Source organism: Meles meles, chromosome 7 (assembly GCF_922984935.1).
Source record: "Meles meles chromosome 7, mMelMel3.1 paternal haplotype, whole genome shotgun sequence".
NCBI classification, from domain to species: domain Eukaryota; kingdom Metazoa; phylum Chordata; class Mammalia; order Carnivora; family Mustelidae; genus Meles; species Meles meles.
Genome location: NC_060072.1, coordinates 105720771 through 105737996, shown reverse-complemented (window position 1 = coordinate 105737996; position 17226 = coordinate 105720771). Strand labels below are relative to the sequence as shown.

The 17226-nt window shown below is 51.6% G+C and overlaps 1 protein-coding gene across 1 annotated transcript in view; it reads right to left on the bottom strand.

Moving 5' to 3' along the window:
- VWF (von Willebrand factor) overlaps positions 1-17226 on the bottom strand; it is a 135935-nt gene that overhangs the window by 96658 nt on the left and 22051 nt on the right. The window contains exons 7-10 of the mRNA XM_046011417.1: positions 5406-5622; positions 3674-3796; positions 2690-2801; positions 1848-1894 (exon numbers count right to left, since the gene is read on the bottom strand). Of these exons, the coding sequence (XP_045867373.1) occupies positions 1848-1894; positions 2690-2801; positions 3674-3796; positions 5406-5622 (499 nt within the window). The remainder of the gene's footprint in view (positions 1-1847; positions 1895-2689; positions 2802-3673; positions 3797-5405; positions 5623-17226) is intronic.

The following is a 17226-nucleotide window of genomic DNA, read 5'->3' as shown; positions in this document are numbered from 1 at the left end:
TGGCTCAGTGGGTTAAAGCCTCTGCCTTCAGCTCGGGTCATGATCCCAGGGTCCTGGGATCAAGCCCCGCATTGGGCTCTCCGCTCCACAGGGAGCCTGCTTCTTCCTCTCTCTCTGCCTGCCTCTCTGCCTAGTTGTGATTTCTGTCAAATAAACAAAATATTAAAAAAAAAAAAAAAGAATTCCTAATCTGGGGGTGCCTGGGTGCCTTAGTTGGTTGAACATTAGACTCATGATTTTGGCTCTGGTCATGATCTCATGGGTTGCACGATTGAGCCTCCCATAGGGCTCTGTGTTTGATGGGGAGTCTGCTTGAGATTCTCTGTCTCCTCCTCTCTCTGCCCTTCCCCACACTCTCTCTCTCTCAAATAAATATATAAATCTTAAAAAGAAAAAAAAAAAAAAGAATTCCAAATCCGTTAATCCAACAAAAGACAGTAAACGAATTCCTAATTCAGTCCATTGTGGCTCACAATAACAATGATTATTTAGATATTAACAGTGTTTTTGCAAGGCATTTATAGCAACTTCTTGTCTTTCAAAGGGCTCCTTAGGTCTTTCACAGGGTTTGATGATGTTAAATCGGAACATTGATATCCCTTGCAAGAACAATCTTTTGTTCTTCATGCTTCCTTTAAAAATTGCACAGAAGATAAACTTGCTGGTTGGCTATCCCTAAGCCAAACTAACTGACCTAGTTCTAGTGACCACTTTCCATCTAGTTCCAGAATTTTCCCAGTGTGGTGGGCATTGGGTTAGATCCTAAGTGACCTTCCAGCCAACAGGCCCCAAATATGACCCCAATATCCAAGTTCAGGCCCTGTCGGCCCACCAAAGCCAATGTGGCCTCTTTGAGCCAAAGGGAGGGGAGCCTGTTATCAAGCTATTTGCCTTGTAGTTTTTTCTTGTGCTCTACAGGCCAAGGGAACCCAAAAAGTAGTACCCAGCATACAAGCTGAGGCTGAGCTGGTCTTTAGCTAAATGTGGGTCCTCTTCTGGGCCGGTGAAGGATGGCAAAGACCTTCCTGCAAAGGAATAGATGGAGGACCAGGAAGGAGAGTAAACGGAAGGGCAAAAGCAGCAATCAGGGAGGTGTGAGTTTGAGTCCTGTCATTGTCTCTTAGCAGCTGTGTGACTTGGGCAAGTTATGTAATCTCTCCAGCTCTGCCTCCTTCTTTGACCTAGAATAACTTACCTGCCCCACCGGCTGGCATGTAAAGTGCTTAGTACAGAGCCTAACCCACAGCGAACACCATGTGAGGGACAATTATCAGGAGAAGAGCCAGGGTTATGGGGGGATTAGGCAGAAGGGAGCCTCAAATGGGCAAAGTTTGCAACAAATAGAATAGCGTTGGGGACAAAGAGAAGATCCAATAAAGGGCAGAGATTATTATAAAGCAACTTTTCCTAAAGACATTTTCCAGGGTGCCATTCTAAGGCCTTCCTATCAGGCATTCCAGAAACTTCTCACTTTGAATTTAAAGAATTACCAGGCCCTTTTTCCTCTCAATTTCCAAAGAATTTGCATCATCTTTGTTTAGACTGTGACTCTACAGTTCTTACAGTTCATTGAACCATAATCCCCTGAGCAAACAAGTGAGAAGAAAAGGACAATAAAACCTTAGCCCAGGTGCATTCTCACCTTTCAGCTATGCTGGGTGTCCCTCTGCCAGGCCCACAAGTGGGTCAGCACAGCTGGGATCCCAAACCAGAGCTGTGGTCAGAGGGTTGTATCCAGCCGGCACAGAGGCCACCTTCCCCTTGCCTTGAGATGCAGCCCTCCCTATCAAGCAAGGACGACACACCATTCCATCCGGAGAAGGGGAGATGAGCAGAAAGGCTCCTACCTGGGCATTCTTCATTGCTGCAGATCCACAGGCTGTTTCGGCAAATGCTGTTGGAGAGAAAAGCACGGGGTGTGGCTAGTTGTGCAAACCCGAGGGCACAGGAACAGACCTAAAGCTCCTCACAGGTGCCACAGACCCCACAGGGAGGGATCTGGGACAAGAGAGAGCTGGTGCTAAGGGGGTCTTTATGAGGCTGGACATGAATGGCACAGTGCTGTGGCCAAAGTGGGAAGCACCTTGGAGATGAGGCTGAGAGGGAGCGACCCTGACAAAGACAGAGGAGAAGAAAATTGAGGGGACTCGACATCTCTGAAAATCCACCCAGCCACTGAGCAGTGAAATTCCTACCCCCCACCCCCACCCCACCAGCTGTCCCTTCCCCACCACTGGGAGAAGCGAGGACGGGAGGGCTGGTGAAAGGGGTGCCACCCAGACCCATGCCGGCCAGCCCATGGGGGCTCCTGGAAGACAGTCGAGCAGGGAAAGACAGCAAAGGGAAGAGGCCTGAAGATGAAGTGAGGGGTTCTGTCCTCACAGAGAGAGCTGCCTGTGGTGTGGTGATGGTCAGGTAACCTTCCTTCAGAGAGTCATTCATTACAGCAGAGCTTGGGGGGAAAGCTAGAGACCATGTTTGCATGTAAGGGGGCCTTTCCTCCCCAACTCCCTCCTCTAGCCCCATCCTTGCTCCTCCTCACTGATGTCCCCCCCTTCCTCAAAGTGCCCCCACATCTCAACCGCTTCTCCCTCTGCCCAGCCAGATCCTACTGCACTTGCCACTGCCCTTCCTGCCACCCACTGCCCCTGGGCTGCCCTCCCAGACCCTACGGCGCAGCCCCAGGTACCAGGTGTTGCAGTCCTGCGAGAGGGAGGTGCCCGGAGGGTACCGTTGCCCGGCATGCACACAGGAACACTCAGCGCTCCCCACGCAGCGGCCTTCATCCAGGAGCTGTCCCTCTGGGTTCAAGGGCATCAAGGCAAAAACTCAACTTATCATCATTACTCATCTAGCAGCTCCAGAATGCCCATGGGTGACCACAGCTTAGGCTTCTTCAAGGAAGCTCAAAGAACCTGCTCTGTCTCAATAGGGCCATATTGGGGGGGAGGGAGAATATTAATCCTTCTCTGTCAGTGAAGAAATGGGGGAAAGAGCTTTGCTCAAGGTCCACCAGTGAGGAAAGCATGAGTCTAGGCTATGAGCCTCTCCCAGGAAGCTCCAAGAACTGGTACGACCCTTGCTTTCACAGTCATGCATTGGAAGAAGTCATTTATTTATTAATTTCCATTGCACAGATGAAGAAAGGAGGCAAGAGTTTTTGTTCCAGGTCACCCAGCGGGGAAGTCGTTAGTCAAAACACACAGGCCTCACTCTCAGTAATTAAAGTGTTTTTCACCAAAGCTCACTCGGTCTCCCCGGAGAAACAAGTTCTAGTGCAAAGCTCTTTTTCAGCTGAGCTCCCGTGGCAAACCCAGGAGACGTTTTAAAATATCTTGCCCAGACCCGTTCCCTGACACTCAACTGAGGAAACAAAAGTGCCACTCCGATCAGGCCACGTGCTCCCCAAACAAAGTCGCTGTCGGAGCCCAGACGGTCCTTCTGTTTCCGAGACACACGCGCTTTCACGGATACAGTACCACAGGAAAACAGAAATTAAAAATAAACCCCGGCTCGATCCTGATCCCTCTGTACAAAGACTTTTTTAAAAAATAAATAAAAGCCTTCTGATTCCAGCCACGGGTGACAAACACAAGTGGCCTTCATCTGGCTTTCCCAAGCCAAGGACACCGGCAAGGTCTCGGATTTGTGAATAGAGTAAGAAGCTTATTACCAGGGCAGCTGCAGCCATCCACGCATGGCTCCTGACACACTTCTTGGACGTGCAGGCTCTGGCAGGTTCTGGTGCAAGGGGACACGCACTCCTTGTACTCCATGCCAGCCGGACAGGCCGGTCCTGAAACAGGAAAATGCGGGAGTCTTCCCGGAGCAGCTCCCTCCCAGAGGGCACCTCCCAGCCACGCTGTCCTCAGAGCCTCTGCACTCTCTCCTCTGCTCCCCTCTGTCTTCAGGGTCCCAGGGGCCAGCTCCACCCCAGTGGCACCCCAGTGGCCCAACCATCCCTCCCTGAAGGGATGTCTTCCCCCTTGTAGGGCCAGGCTAAGACTCAGCAGAGTCACCTGGGACCGGCACCCCTTCCCCCTTGGTCATCTGCTTCTTGGCATTTTTTTCCCCCTATGCTCTGTCCCTTTCACCTAAAACCCTCTCAAGATAATACCAAAGTCCTCTAGGTTGAGAATAAATGTCCTCCGGGGGCCAAGCAAGGGGTAAGTGCCATCTGCATCACATCCGTCCTCTGAGGGCTCCCCTTGCTCATGAAACCGGTCCCCGTGGAAGGCCCCCGCCCAGCACCATTCATGCCCACTTTCCCCACGTGGCTGCCATGCTCGACGTTTATTTTCCACTGCACTGCAGGACTGTCTTCAGAGCCTTGTCATCCAAGCATCTGTCCTCCCCACTGGACCCAGCTCCTCCTGGGCAAGGACCGACTCCCCTGCTTTGCCTCTCAACCCTGTGACTGACTGATGCTCAGAGTCACTGAAGAACCAGAACGTACCAGTGACTTTTCCTGGGCTTCACAACACCAAACAATGGCTCCAAACCCCTTCTCCTCCAAGAGGCAACTCCCCACCCCCCGCACCCTATCTTCAAAGACCTCAAATAACAGCCACTCCACCCTACAGCCAAGAAGCCAGCTGCTAATAGCCACCTTCTCACACCCCCACAGCAGAGATAAAAGCTCTAATTTATAAGCGGAAAAAACACACACACTGAAAAACATGTGTGTGCTGTAAATATTTGGCCCGCTGTTCCGGCTCCATCAGCCAGGATGGCCCGTGTAATTACAGCGGACTGTCCATCTGCATGGCTTTTGGTCCGTGGTGGAACGTCTGGGGAGAGAGCGGCCTTCTTGCAAGGGAACTAAAGAAGCTCCTATTTAATTATGACAATTTGGGGATGGTGACAATGACAGCGATCAGAGACCCCGTGAGACTGGGAGATCCGAAACACAGGCGTCCTGAGGTGGAGGGAAAGGGGAGCCCCGTGCAGGGAGGAGAGAAGCCTGGGTTCACAAAAGGGAAGGGCTTACAGAGAGGTTGCCAGTCTCTCTGAGATCACGCCACTGCCACCACCACCGCTGTGGACAGTGTGGACAACTCTCTGCTCCTTGTCAATGCAGACAGGCCGGCGGCGGCGGAGCCGTGAGCTGAAATCAGGACAGCTGGGTTTCCCATCAGAGGCGGGGAATGTTCTCCAAGTCCAGGGAATAGATTTCCCAAGGGAGTCCAGGGCGCTGGGGGAGGCATGGTCCCGGATGGAGGCAGGGAGCCAGACGCCAGGCGGCCTTCCTAGCCACAGCCTTTAAGGGAAGGGACGCCCCCTGCAGGCCAGCCTTCTGTGATCAGGTGGCCCAGGAGCGTGACAAGCCAGAGGGCTTCCCTAGTGACACCCCAGGAGGACTGATACCACTCGTCCCCAGCTGGGAGGGTGGGCGGTGGACTTACGGCAGGTGCTGTGGTCGGTCCAGCCATGTAAGACCATGCCCTGCTGGCCACAGGCCCGGGCGTATTCCAGGAGGACCTCGCAAGGGCACCTCAGTCCCTGGGCACAGGTGCACAGAGTCCTTTCACATAGGGCCACGAAAGGCTCAGGGTCCACCAGAGGGTGGCAGCGGGCAAACGCCGAGGCACTCTTCAGAAGCTGGCACTGCTCCCACGGGCCCTGCAGGAACAAGATGCCACTCGGTGAGGACGGCAGCCATGCAGCCCCGGCTCTACGGGGCACTGGTTCTGTCTTCCTGAATGCGGCTCCATGAAGAGCCCATCCCACGCGGAAACCTGGGGAAGCTGCCTCACGCCGGGCACGGAGCGGGTGCTGATGAGCTGTTCTCACAGTCTTACCAATCCAAGGGCAGATATTGAACACACGCTACCAGAAGTAGACGGAGACACTGAGGTTACCTCCCAGGCTGAGCCCTGAACATCAGAGCCCAGGGCCTCTGAACAGCCATGGCAGGTTGGGGCGGGGTGGGGGGGTCCTAGGAAAGAAAGCAAAGAGCAGAGAGAGGGGAGTGAAAGGTGCGGAGCACAGACCAGGGCATCCAGGAACGCCCAGCGGCGTCTGGTTCCTGCTGACCTTGCCTCCTCCTCCTCCTCTCCCCAACGGGGCCTCCCCCTACCACACAGGAGGAGATGGCCCCAGGACTTTCAGGAATTGAAATGAGCTCTACTAGGGGTGGAGTTCAGCGACAGGTTTTCCCAGTGTTCACCAGGTGATTCCTGGCGCCAGACAGAATCCGTTCCCATCAGCAAAAACAAGCTAGGATTCTCAGAAATGTCCGCCAGACCCTCTGCCAGGCAAAGGTTGGCATTTTACACTGGCTTTTACCACCTTGTTAATACCCTCAACCTAACAACACAGGGCGAGGTGGAAATTGTTGATTACTACTCCCAAAACACAGTAATACAGACACTCCTATGTGCTGTCTTTGTAAACATCTCTGCATTCTGCTTTAATGATTCCAACTGCACTGTGTGTGTGTGTGTGTGTGTGTAGTTTAAAATCTCTGAAGTTGATGGGGAACCTGGATGGCTCAGTTGGTTAAGCATTTGACTCTTGGTTTAGGCTCAGGTCATGATCTCAGGGTGGTGAGATCGATCCCTGCACTGGGTTCCCACGGAGTCTGCTTATCTCTCTCCCTCCCTCTCTATTCTGCCCTACCCACTCTCCCTCTCTCTTTCTCTCTCAAATAAATAAATAAATAAATAAAATCTTAAAATCTCTGAAGTTGGGAGTCACAGTTTTAGAAGCTATTCCCTGATCTCTTTATTTGCTGCAAATAATCGTTGTCTTTATTTGACAAAACAAAGTCTCTGAAGTTAAGGTGCCTATTCCAATCAATCTTACACTTCAATTGGAAGCAGCTTTTTTTTTTTTTTTCTGGACTTGAGAATGGATTCTGGAATCTCACCCTACAGATCTTTCTTGAGCCATCTTAATAACCTGTAAGTCATCTGACCCGCTGCAATAAATCCTTCTTATTCCAGTTGTCTAACGTGGACTCTCTCCTCTGCCTCAGAATACTGACCAAGACAAAACCCCCAAGAAAATTTACAGAACACATTAAAGAATTAGTTTTTCATTTGTTTAGTATATTTTTACAGGAAAATCCATGTATAACCACTGACCCAGATAACAGGCCTCCCTCTGATTTCTCTCCCTCTCACCGCATTACTTTCTGCTTCCTTCTCTCTGCTCCTCGACTTTTCTTGCTTAGTGACACATGGAACCATGATGTGTCCAGGACTTGACACAGTAATGTAACGTCACCATGGGTCCTCCCCGCGGGGGCATCCGCCCTTTCACGCACAGAACGCTCTCCAACTGGAGAGTAATGGACGGAAGGGGGTGCCTGGCTGGCTCAGTCGGTAGAGCACACAACTCTTGATCTCGGGGCCATGAGTTTGAGCCCCACGCTGGGTGTGAGCCTACTTTTTAAGTAAATAAAGCAGAAAAATTTAAGAAAACAAAAAAACCTTCAGTCAAAAAGAAAGAAGTACCAGAGCATCTAAATGGAAGGCTGTGCCCTGAAGAATAAATCAGAGCAAATCGGTGTGACTACAGGGAACAGGAAAAAAGAGCTTTGATGAGAAGGAAACCCATCTGCTCAAACTATACAGAAGGATGGCCAGAGCAAGCCTGTGCAAATCAAGAGCTGGGGGGCAGGCCCGTGCGGCGCTTTGGCAGCACCATGGGAAGCCCAGAGGAACAGCAATCGTGCTACGCCAAAGATAAGCTGTGGTTCTGGGGAAAAGCCACATCCTGCCCACAGGCCACCTGAGCTGGGACCCTGCCCCTCCCCGGCATGCATGGAGTCTGCCCTCAGAACTAGGAAGCATGGCAGAGTGTCACAGCTGCCTTGGGGTCATAGCAGGCAGGGGGGCGGGGAGGACACAGAAGGATGCCCAGGGCCCCACCAAGCAGGTGGATGTGGCCAGTTCCCCGCACCTGTTAGGAAGGCTGTAGCCACAGGGACTGCTGGACTGCAGGGCTGCAGCTGCAGACGTAAGGACAAGGACCATGAGCCAGCCGGGTCATTGCTGAAAGCCGCTGCTCCCTCCATGACTCCACCTCTCTGGGCTTACCAGCTTCAGGTTGGAGACTCCACACCCACTGCAGGGCTGAAGCCCAGGCCCTGCCATTGCTGGAGGTAGGGAAGGAAGGAAATCTCCTTGCCTCACTGGAGAAGGGCGTCCTTGAGTAACATGAGAATAATCCCAGCAGGTGCTGCCTTGCAGGCGGTGGGAAGACACCGTAGTGCCCGGCACTGAGCCAGCGATCCATGAATGAAGATCACTGTAGTAGGTCCCAGGACCACTGAGGTCTTGGGTGATGACCTACAGCCCACTGTTTGCCATACTGGGCATTTTATGCAGGGGAAACTGAGGTCTCGGGAGACCATGCCAGAAGAGTCCTGCCCTGGACTTGTTATGAATTCACAGCCCTGGATCTGAGTTTTGCCTCTTGCACCTGCTGGCTGTGTGACCTTGGATTATTTTCTAGACCCCTGCTCCTCCATCAACTGGGGATAAGAATGACAGTTCCTGTGTGATGTGATGGTAGTGCAGATTGAATGAAATCATGCAGGTAAAGGCTTCACTGCAAAAATGATGACTCTGTATCATCACCGAGGCCACCAAAGAGGTCCCTTCCCCTCTCCCTCCTGCCAGGAGGCTTGTCCTCCAGAATGGTGGGCAGCTCGGCAGCAGGACAGAGGACATCTTTGTCCCTTTCCCTCTGTCTGCATCTTGGGGAGACTGGGCAACACTGGGATGAATGGTCACCATGACAACACAATCGCTTTACTAGTATCTTGGAGACTCTTTTGAGCGAGGGGATGGAGGAGGGACCCTCTCTTCTTTGCCATAGGCAGGTTTAAGACTCTCCTGAGGCTCAGGGGGAGGAGGCTGGAGCCTGGGTCTAGTTCTTTCCATTCTGCTGCACTGTCTGGCCCATGAGATGGGCCGCTCAGAGAGAAACGTTCCTGGGCTCTCAAAGGGCTGCCAAGGGTGCCCCGGGGAGGGCCAGAGGCTTGGGCTCTTGCTGGCCCTCCTCCTCATCCGAAATTTGGAACCAGAGAAAAACCCAAAAAGGCAACTCCATGGGTTGTTTTTTTTTTTTTTTCTAGTGATGCTGCCATCACCTGGTCTGTCGGGCAGCAGCCTGGAGCAGCCCCTGTATCACAGGACGGTTCCATAGGGACCAGGCGCCTGGGGTTCATCACCAGCACAGCATAGCGTCAACCGGAAAAAAGAAGAGACTCAGGAGTCCAGTGTCCCCTCCCACACTGAGAGCGATGTCAGGAAGAGTCCGCCATGGCCCATCTCCAGCTGGCCCAAACCTGTCTGTTCCTTGCTCAGAGGAAAAGTGGGACCCATTCGCCAGCACTTTTCCTGGGAGGTCCCTTGAGATATTAAATGGTTTACAGAAAGCTGTAGCAAGAAGGGTGTTTTCTGATTATTTGCCTGCAGGATGGGAGTGGATTTCTGCAGAAACAGCCACCTCCCTTCTGAGAACAATGCCTCTGGCCTCTCCATGTGCACCTGAAAATCTGACTAGGATTGCTAGAGACAAAAGGAAAACTCTGTCTCCCCGTCTTGTTCTCTGGTCTTCCTCTGGTCAGCTCTGGCCTGAACTTGGCCTATGAGGGTGACCAGAGTCTGAGGGCCCCGCGGTGCAGAGTGGTAGCACACCTTGCTTGCCACCTCTGCCTCCCAGCCTTTCCCGCTCCACATGGAGGGGTCAAGCCAGGTCCTGAGACAGAAATAAGTCCGGGCTGGAGCTGACATGGCATCCTCTCAGAACCTGGAGAGACGTCAGCAGGTAGGAGGTGACCAAACCTTTACTCAACAAGCACATCTGACTGTGTCCCACCCCAGCTTAAAGGACAAAGTTCTAACTCCTTTAGAAAGGCAGCAGGCATTCTAGGATCTGATCCCGGCTACTGTCCAGCTCTCCCCCTCCGACTCCCCATCTCACACATCACCAATGTCCCCCGAACAAATGAAGTGGTTTCAGAGACCACCTTGGCACCCCCTCCCACAAACGGGCCCTTCGTAAACCTAAAACACCTTCTAAGAACACAAAACTCCTCAGAGAAAGGCCAGATAAACAGACTTCCAGATTTGGAAACTAAGGCATGGAGAAAGTAAAGCATTCACTAGGTCAGCAGTTCACACAGTGTGACTTGGTCCAGAAAGCCCCTACAGACCCCCCAAAATCCTTGGGAGACTTCCCAAGATCCTTGCAAGATTATTGTAATAATCATACTAAGATGTTTTCTGGCCTTTGGGCTCTCACTCTTTCATGAGGGCACAGTGGAATTTTCCAGAAGCGCCACGATAGATAATCACACCACAGACTGACTACAGATGCTGACATGGGAATCCAGCTGATTTCTCTTAAGCCAGATAGCAAAGAGATTTGCAAAACTGTGAAACAATGCCATTCTTCTCTCTACACATTTTTCTGCTTGGAATTTATAGTGGCTTTTATTAAAAAGATGTCATCTTGTTAAATGCGTTTATTATTTTTAAAGGAGTATGTTGTAAATGTCTCCATTTTAGTATCTAATATAGTATATATCAATAGATAATCCAAACCCATAATCAACAGATAAACCATAGAAAATCTCTTTTGTGTCTTCTATTATTCTTAAGCGCGTCAGGGCGTCATCAGACTGCGCAGCTCACAGACTCCTGTAGCGAGCAGGGCTCAAACCTGATCGCAGCCTACAGGCCTGTCACCAAACCACAATTTACATGGTTTTCCTCCACGCCCCCACCCTCCCCACCTGTTTCCTCACACGAGGTTAGACAAACGGAGCACAGGAGACAGAGCTCGAGTTTTAGAAGCGTGTTTGTTCTACAGTCCCAACCCCATCACTTCCAAAATGTACGTCTGTGGGAAAATGATCTTGCCAGTCTGTGCCTGTTTCCTCCCCTGTAAAGAAGGCAGAGCAGAGAAGAGATTGAAAGTTGTCTGGGATCTCTTCCTCCCTTCTTTCTTAGTCCCAGCACCTTCAATTTTCAATCATCCCCCGAGCATGTGCCCACTGGGCATAAAGATTCCATCTCTTCACTTCCCTGTAGGCATATGCCCATAGGCGTAACGAAGCTTTGCCCAGTAGGGCATAAGCAGAAGGATAACGAAATATGTTCTAGGCAATGTCCTCAAAAGGAAAGGGTGCTTCATTCTTAGCCCCTTCTCTTCCCACTGCTGGAATGCAGCTGCAACGCCTGAGGTGAGAGCCGCCATCTTGGACCATGAAGTGGCAGCTCCATGCCAACAACAACAGAAAAACGAGACTGAAGGTCCCTGGGTCCCAACACCAAGGCATCCTGTGTTGGCCCTGGACATCCTACCTGAGCTCCTTTACACCAAGAGAGAAATAAACTTCTCTTTTACTTTAGGTGTCTCATCACTCACAGTGGGACCTACTCCTCACGGACACAGACAGCAATACCTACGGAAGCCAGCTGCTGCAAAGTAAGACCGCACGACTTTACACGGGAAAGGCAGTCGAGGACCCATCCCTAGGGCCACTAGCCTATTGTCAATAGCAGCCACACAGCGCGAAAATGGCTCCTCCTCAGCTCTCCGTGGAGCCGCTGTGGCAGAGACACGAGCGATGGTCAGTTCGTTTGCTCACTCCCAGCATGTCCCTGGCTCCAGTGCCTGGCAGCAGCTACTCTGCCTTCCTTCATCTCGTCTGCAGTGCCAGCAGCTGGCGGGAGAGATCCAGCCCCAGCTCCGTCCGCCCATGACTTCACCCTGCCCGGGCGGGTGTGCAGAGCCAACGGCAGCCCAACTTAATCACATTTGCAGTTCATTAAAGAAGTCCAGGCCTCTTCCCTGGGGATGCCCAGCCCGGTCCAAGGGAGCGAGGGGGTGGGAGAGAAAAGCAGCACATCTCCCCAGGCAGACAGGCAGGCGGGGAGGAGACCCAAAGCTTAGCTATTGTGTTTGTTCCCAAACAGCTGACCCAGGAGAAGGGAGGGGGCATTCCTAGGACTGAAGTGAACAAAGGAAGGAGAAGCTAATATAGAGAGTGCAAGATTGTTCACCACGGCCCTGCTCTTTCCAGCCCTGGGGTGGGTGCTCTGCGGCTGGCCCTGGAGGAGGTATGGAGGCGCCTGGCGCCTGAACAGGTCCAGAATAGTGGGGTCAAGAATTCACCCCCGTGGCAGGGCATAGTTTCTCATTGGTCAGCCGGCAAGGACAGATGAGGGAGGGTTGCTGATTCTATTTATATCTTCTGGCTGGCCTGGGACTCCCACCCACATTCCAAGATCTGGCTCACAAAGCCCCCATGAAACTGGTCGATAGATTTCCACCAAATGGATGTTCTTTGGTTTTTTTTTTTGTGGGTTTTTTTTCTTTCTTTCTTTCTTTTTTTTTTTTTTTTCAAAGTTGGACATTCCTCTCTCTGAGATGACTGGGGTACAGCCCTCATGAGGAATAGGGTAACTGGATATGTCACAGAAGTCCCCATATTCCAAAGGACCCTCCTTACCCTCTGCCCTGGTCTCCTGGAAGGTATCTGAGCCATTGTCAGGGACCAGGGCAGGGTTCAGTGGGCTGGGATGCAGGCCAAGCACCATCCCCAGGTTCCCAGTTTGGGGTCTGTCCAAGCCCTGGGATGGAACCACTCTACTCATCCTGCTCCCAGTGAGGAAAGATTATCAGCACTGTGCTAAGAGCCACAACACCACTCACCATTCTTATGGCAGTCTGTCACCTATGGATCCAAGATGGCGTTTATGTTGTTCTCTTTCATGGTTGTTCAGTTTCCCAAATGTGTTTTGTCCCTTGAACAAGATTGCAGATCCAATCCACACAGATTACTATCACCCAAGCCCCATAAAATACCTCAGTAAATACGTACGCATGGGTACCATCAGACTTGCTCATTCTTGTCCTCATCAGGGAATGGAAAAGGAAAAGAAAGCCACTTTTGTTAAGTTTGTTAAAGGATTTTGAGACTGTTATGTTAGGAAGCCATTTGAACTGGAAACTTGAGGACTAGGACCTTATCTGACCTTCCTCAAGGGTTTGTCAAATAAATACTGCTTGACTGGGGGAAGTCTCTGGAAACCTGTGGCAGCCCCTGATCTCTGCTATCAGACTAGACCCCAAAAGCACACTGGTCAAGGTCACCCCCAACCCACCACAATCACGCGGGGTCACTGCCACTCTGAATTATGATAAGCCTAAGATTCCTAACATCGATGAAAAAAATTTCTTCTGCTCCAGACACCTGCCTGATTTTGCTGCTGCTGCTGCAGGACAACTGACTGCTGGAGGGCCAAGCAATATATGGTGTACTCAGTCTTCCAGGAAAGACTTGTCATCTTGAGGACCAACTCTGGGGAGGTATACAGAGACAACTCTTAGGGCGGGGGAACTGAAAGCATCCTCATATTCAGGTAGCAGCTGCAAAAGCAAGAGATGGTCTTCCCAGTCTGGGGGAAGTGATTCTGGGGAGGAGAATGGCTGCAACAACTGCCGTTTTTCCAGTGAAAGCAAGGTCAAGGTCATGGCCATCAGTAGAGTTCTGCAGAGCGTCCAGCACATGGCGGCAACATGCTGAGGGGTTATCTTTCACACCATAGACACCACACAGGTACACGTACATTCTATGCACATTTCTAATACTTATTATGGCAATTTCCCAACAGGGAGCGGTAAAGTGCCTTGAGCAAGGGGCCCTTTGTCTAATTAGTAAGACTATTGGGTGGACTAGCTGTGGTAGTGAGGACTAAGGACAAAGACAGAATCCTTTCATAAGCTTCAGCCCTTCTGACAGTACCCAGACTAACAGAATTTGAATTAAAAAAAAAAAAGGCAACCTAAGACTCTTTCTAAAATGTTCATTATGTAGTAGAGTTACCTGCAAATTAACATCAATTATCTGAGCATTTAGAGCTTGGGGCTTTTTATTACTAGGTCTGCACCCTGAGCTCCAGACTCCAGCAGCCCTACCCTCTGTTTCAAAGGCTGAAAAAAACCTGGAAATTTGCATGCAATCAAACAAGGCATTATTCAGTCCCAGCAGGGAGACTGGGGGGTGGGGTTGTTGGCATAACAAGGAAACATTCATCCCCTAGCTATAATATGACCTGGCTCAGAATAAGCTGACTCCTGGCTACCAGCATGGAAAGGAGAGCGCCAGAGAAGGGGGAGAATAGATTCGGGCGGCTCTCAAGAAAAGTTCTTAGGTCAAGGTAGTCTTCCCCACAGAACACTCTGCCACAGCAAATGGTCCTTAGAGCCACAACGGCAAGCTCTTGTAAGTGATGCCCATTTACCAGACCTGCCTTTTGAACCCGGTGGCCCAGGGGACCAAGCAGGTGGAGAACGATTCCAGAGCCTGCACTAATCACCTCCCAGGAGAGGAGTCGTTGCGCTTCCCAGCCAATGAGGGCGCCCGGTCTTGGGTGAACACAACCTGATTGGTGGAGACCAAGCCAGCTCTGTCTTCGCAGGTAAACAACCTGATACTACTTCTGAGCTTAAAGAAGCCTGCGCCTGGGGAGGTCTGGCGTGTCTGGGGGGCCTCCGCCCAGCACTAAGAACTTGGAAACCAGTTTCCCAGGCTGCTCCCAGGACACTGGTTAGTAAGGACTTCAATGGCACCCAGGAGACAAAGTGAGTAGCAAGCCTGTAGCTGGAGCCTCCAAAAGGCAACCCTGGAGACAGACAAGGCTTCTCATGGATTCTTCCTTCCTCCCTCCCTCCCTCACCTTTGTCTCCAGCAGCCAGAGTGGCCTAGGATCAGGTTCTCCATGTGAAAATCCCGTCTTCACCTCCCACCTCTTAGGGATAGGTGAGAATATCCCTTTCTATCTCAAGGGTCGGGGAGTATTTGTCTAGCACTTCTTGGCACTGGCCTGTGTTTGCAAAGAACAGTGAGACAAAGCCCATGCTCTGGAGAAGCAGATTCAGCATTAGAGGTACTTAGGTGACCCACAACCCCACCTCACCACAGAGGCACCCCCTGCCTAACCCCACCGCTGCCTAGAGAACACTGAAGGGCAGGAGAGGGGGAAGCGCCTGCCAGCCACAAAACAGGAAGCTAGGAAATAAAGACAGAAATGACCAAAATCTCCCTTCCTGCCCCTCACTGCACCTGATTCCTGGAGGGCCCTCCATCTGAAATTCACTTGGGTTGCCAAGCAGCTCTAGAAGAAAATTTGGCTTCGGTCACATACCCGTCACTCAGCGTGGATGTGTTTAGACACCTTCTCTCCTTCTAACCTCAGTCTTGGCTCCCCCAGAAGGAACTGGGTTATAATTGGGAAGAGGGGAGGAGAAGAGAAAGAAATGAATTTTGGATCTTAGGCTTAAAACACTGTGTGTGCTTGGCCTCTTCCCACGCTCACGGTAGAGCCCCTGAAGCCGAGAGCCCAGACAGCCGGAGGATGCCGGGAGTCAAGAAATAATAATAATTAATAATAACAAGAACAGTGCCTACAGTTGAACTCCACTGCCCTAAACACTCCACACAGATTCTTTCTCTCTTATTCTTACAGTGACCCTCTGTAGCAGCTGCTCTTCTATGCCCATTTTATGCATGCAGAAACTGAGGCTTGGACAAGGCAAGTGTCTTCCCCAGAGTTACAAAGCCAGGAAGTGGCCTGACCCCAAACCCATATCCTTAGCATCATGCAGATGCCCATGGAGGAGAAAAAAATCGAGGGGGTACCAAGGATAACCACCAGATATTTCAAAAGTTTTCCTGGAAAGAAGAGTAAACTACCCTCTTCCACACAACAGGACCCTCCTTCCGGGTGTTAGAACTTGGTCAGCCTTAGTCGGTTTCCAGGACTGGGCTACGGTCCAGGTGACACAGATGTTTATGGACAAGCCGGAAACCTAGCACCACTGAAACCCTGGAAACCCAAGATAAAGAGGCATTCGGATCGTGCTTGTTTAGAAACTAGAAATTGTGTTTACCATCTCGGCAGCTGGACTAAATATCAAGCTAGAATATTTTCCTGTGCCTGACAAAGTCCTTGGTTCCAAAGATCAGATTGTTCCACAAAAATGGAAAAGGCTCACTACCCGAGTTACAAGCTAGCAATGAAAGTCTCTTGTGCTAAGGCACGGGAGTGTGTGTGTGTGTGTTTCTTTTGCTTCTGGAGCAGGAGAGGCTGGAGTTTCTCTATTTCTGGGCAGAGCTGGGTAGATCAGACTTCTGCAGGCTTCAGATGGGGCATCGATGCTGTGGAGGTAGTCCCAGTCTCCAGACACATAACACACCCACTGAACATCTGTCTCTCTAGCCCAATCCAGTGAAACATACAGTGTTCTAGAGCTGAAAGGAACCCTAAGAATCCTGGAAGCCATCAAGGAAAACTCAAGGACCACAGGCAGAGATAATGAGCCACCTGAGGCAATGAGGCCAGAGATGCAGACACCAGGGAGCCAGAGACGGGGAACTCTGACTCTGCAGCCTGTAAACGGCTGATGCTGGACAGGTACCTAGCCTCCCAAGGCTTCGCTTTCTCCTCACTGCTCTGGAGAACCGTGGAGGCCCACCGTGGCCCTGGAGGCCTGTCAAGGCTGTGCGGCAGGAGCCACCCTCTTGCTGTGGGCTGGAGCAGGGTGGTTGCTCCCTGGGTGGGGGGTGGGGGACGGCTCTCTACAGGGGATGTCCAGGGCAGTGTGGATGCCCTTCAAAGCCAAGGACTCATCTCCTCACGGCTAACGGTGCTGGCGGCTAAGGGCTCACAGCTGAGTCGCTGCAGGCATTGCCCTCAGTCCAAGAGAGCTGTCCTGCCTCTCTGCCGCAAAGGAAGCCTATATCCGATGACCAAGTAGTCAGTTCAGGCTTGCCTAGTGGGGGACATCACTCCCCCCCAGGTTTCAGAGCTCCCTGAAGGATCTGCCTCATGTACTACATGGCGATTCACCCTCCCCCCTGCCCATGCTGCCTTTCTCACACCCTTCCAGATGCTGCTTCTGAGAAGGTCTCCAGTCACTCCCTGCCCAGGAGAACTGACTCACACCATCCCCAAGAAATCTTGTCCCCCAGACAGTGAGTGTGTGCCACAGCCTCAGTAGGGCCATCCCTGTGCCGACAAGAGCCCAGCTTCACCCAGAGCCATGCTGTTTCTCCTCTCTCAGCCCAAGCAGCCAGACCCCATGGGGGAGAGGGGTCATGCCTCAAGGGAGGTCTGCCCCCTACCCACGAAACATCACCCTCTTAACACCCCACCCACCACGGCACAAGGCCATCCCTGCAGAAGGTAGAGGCATGGT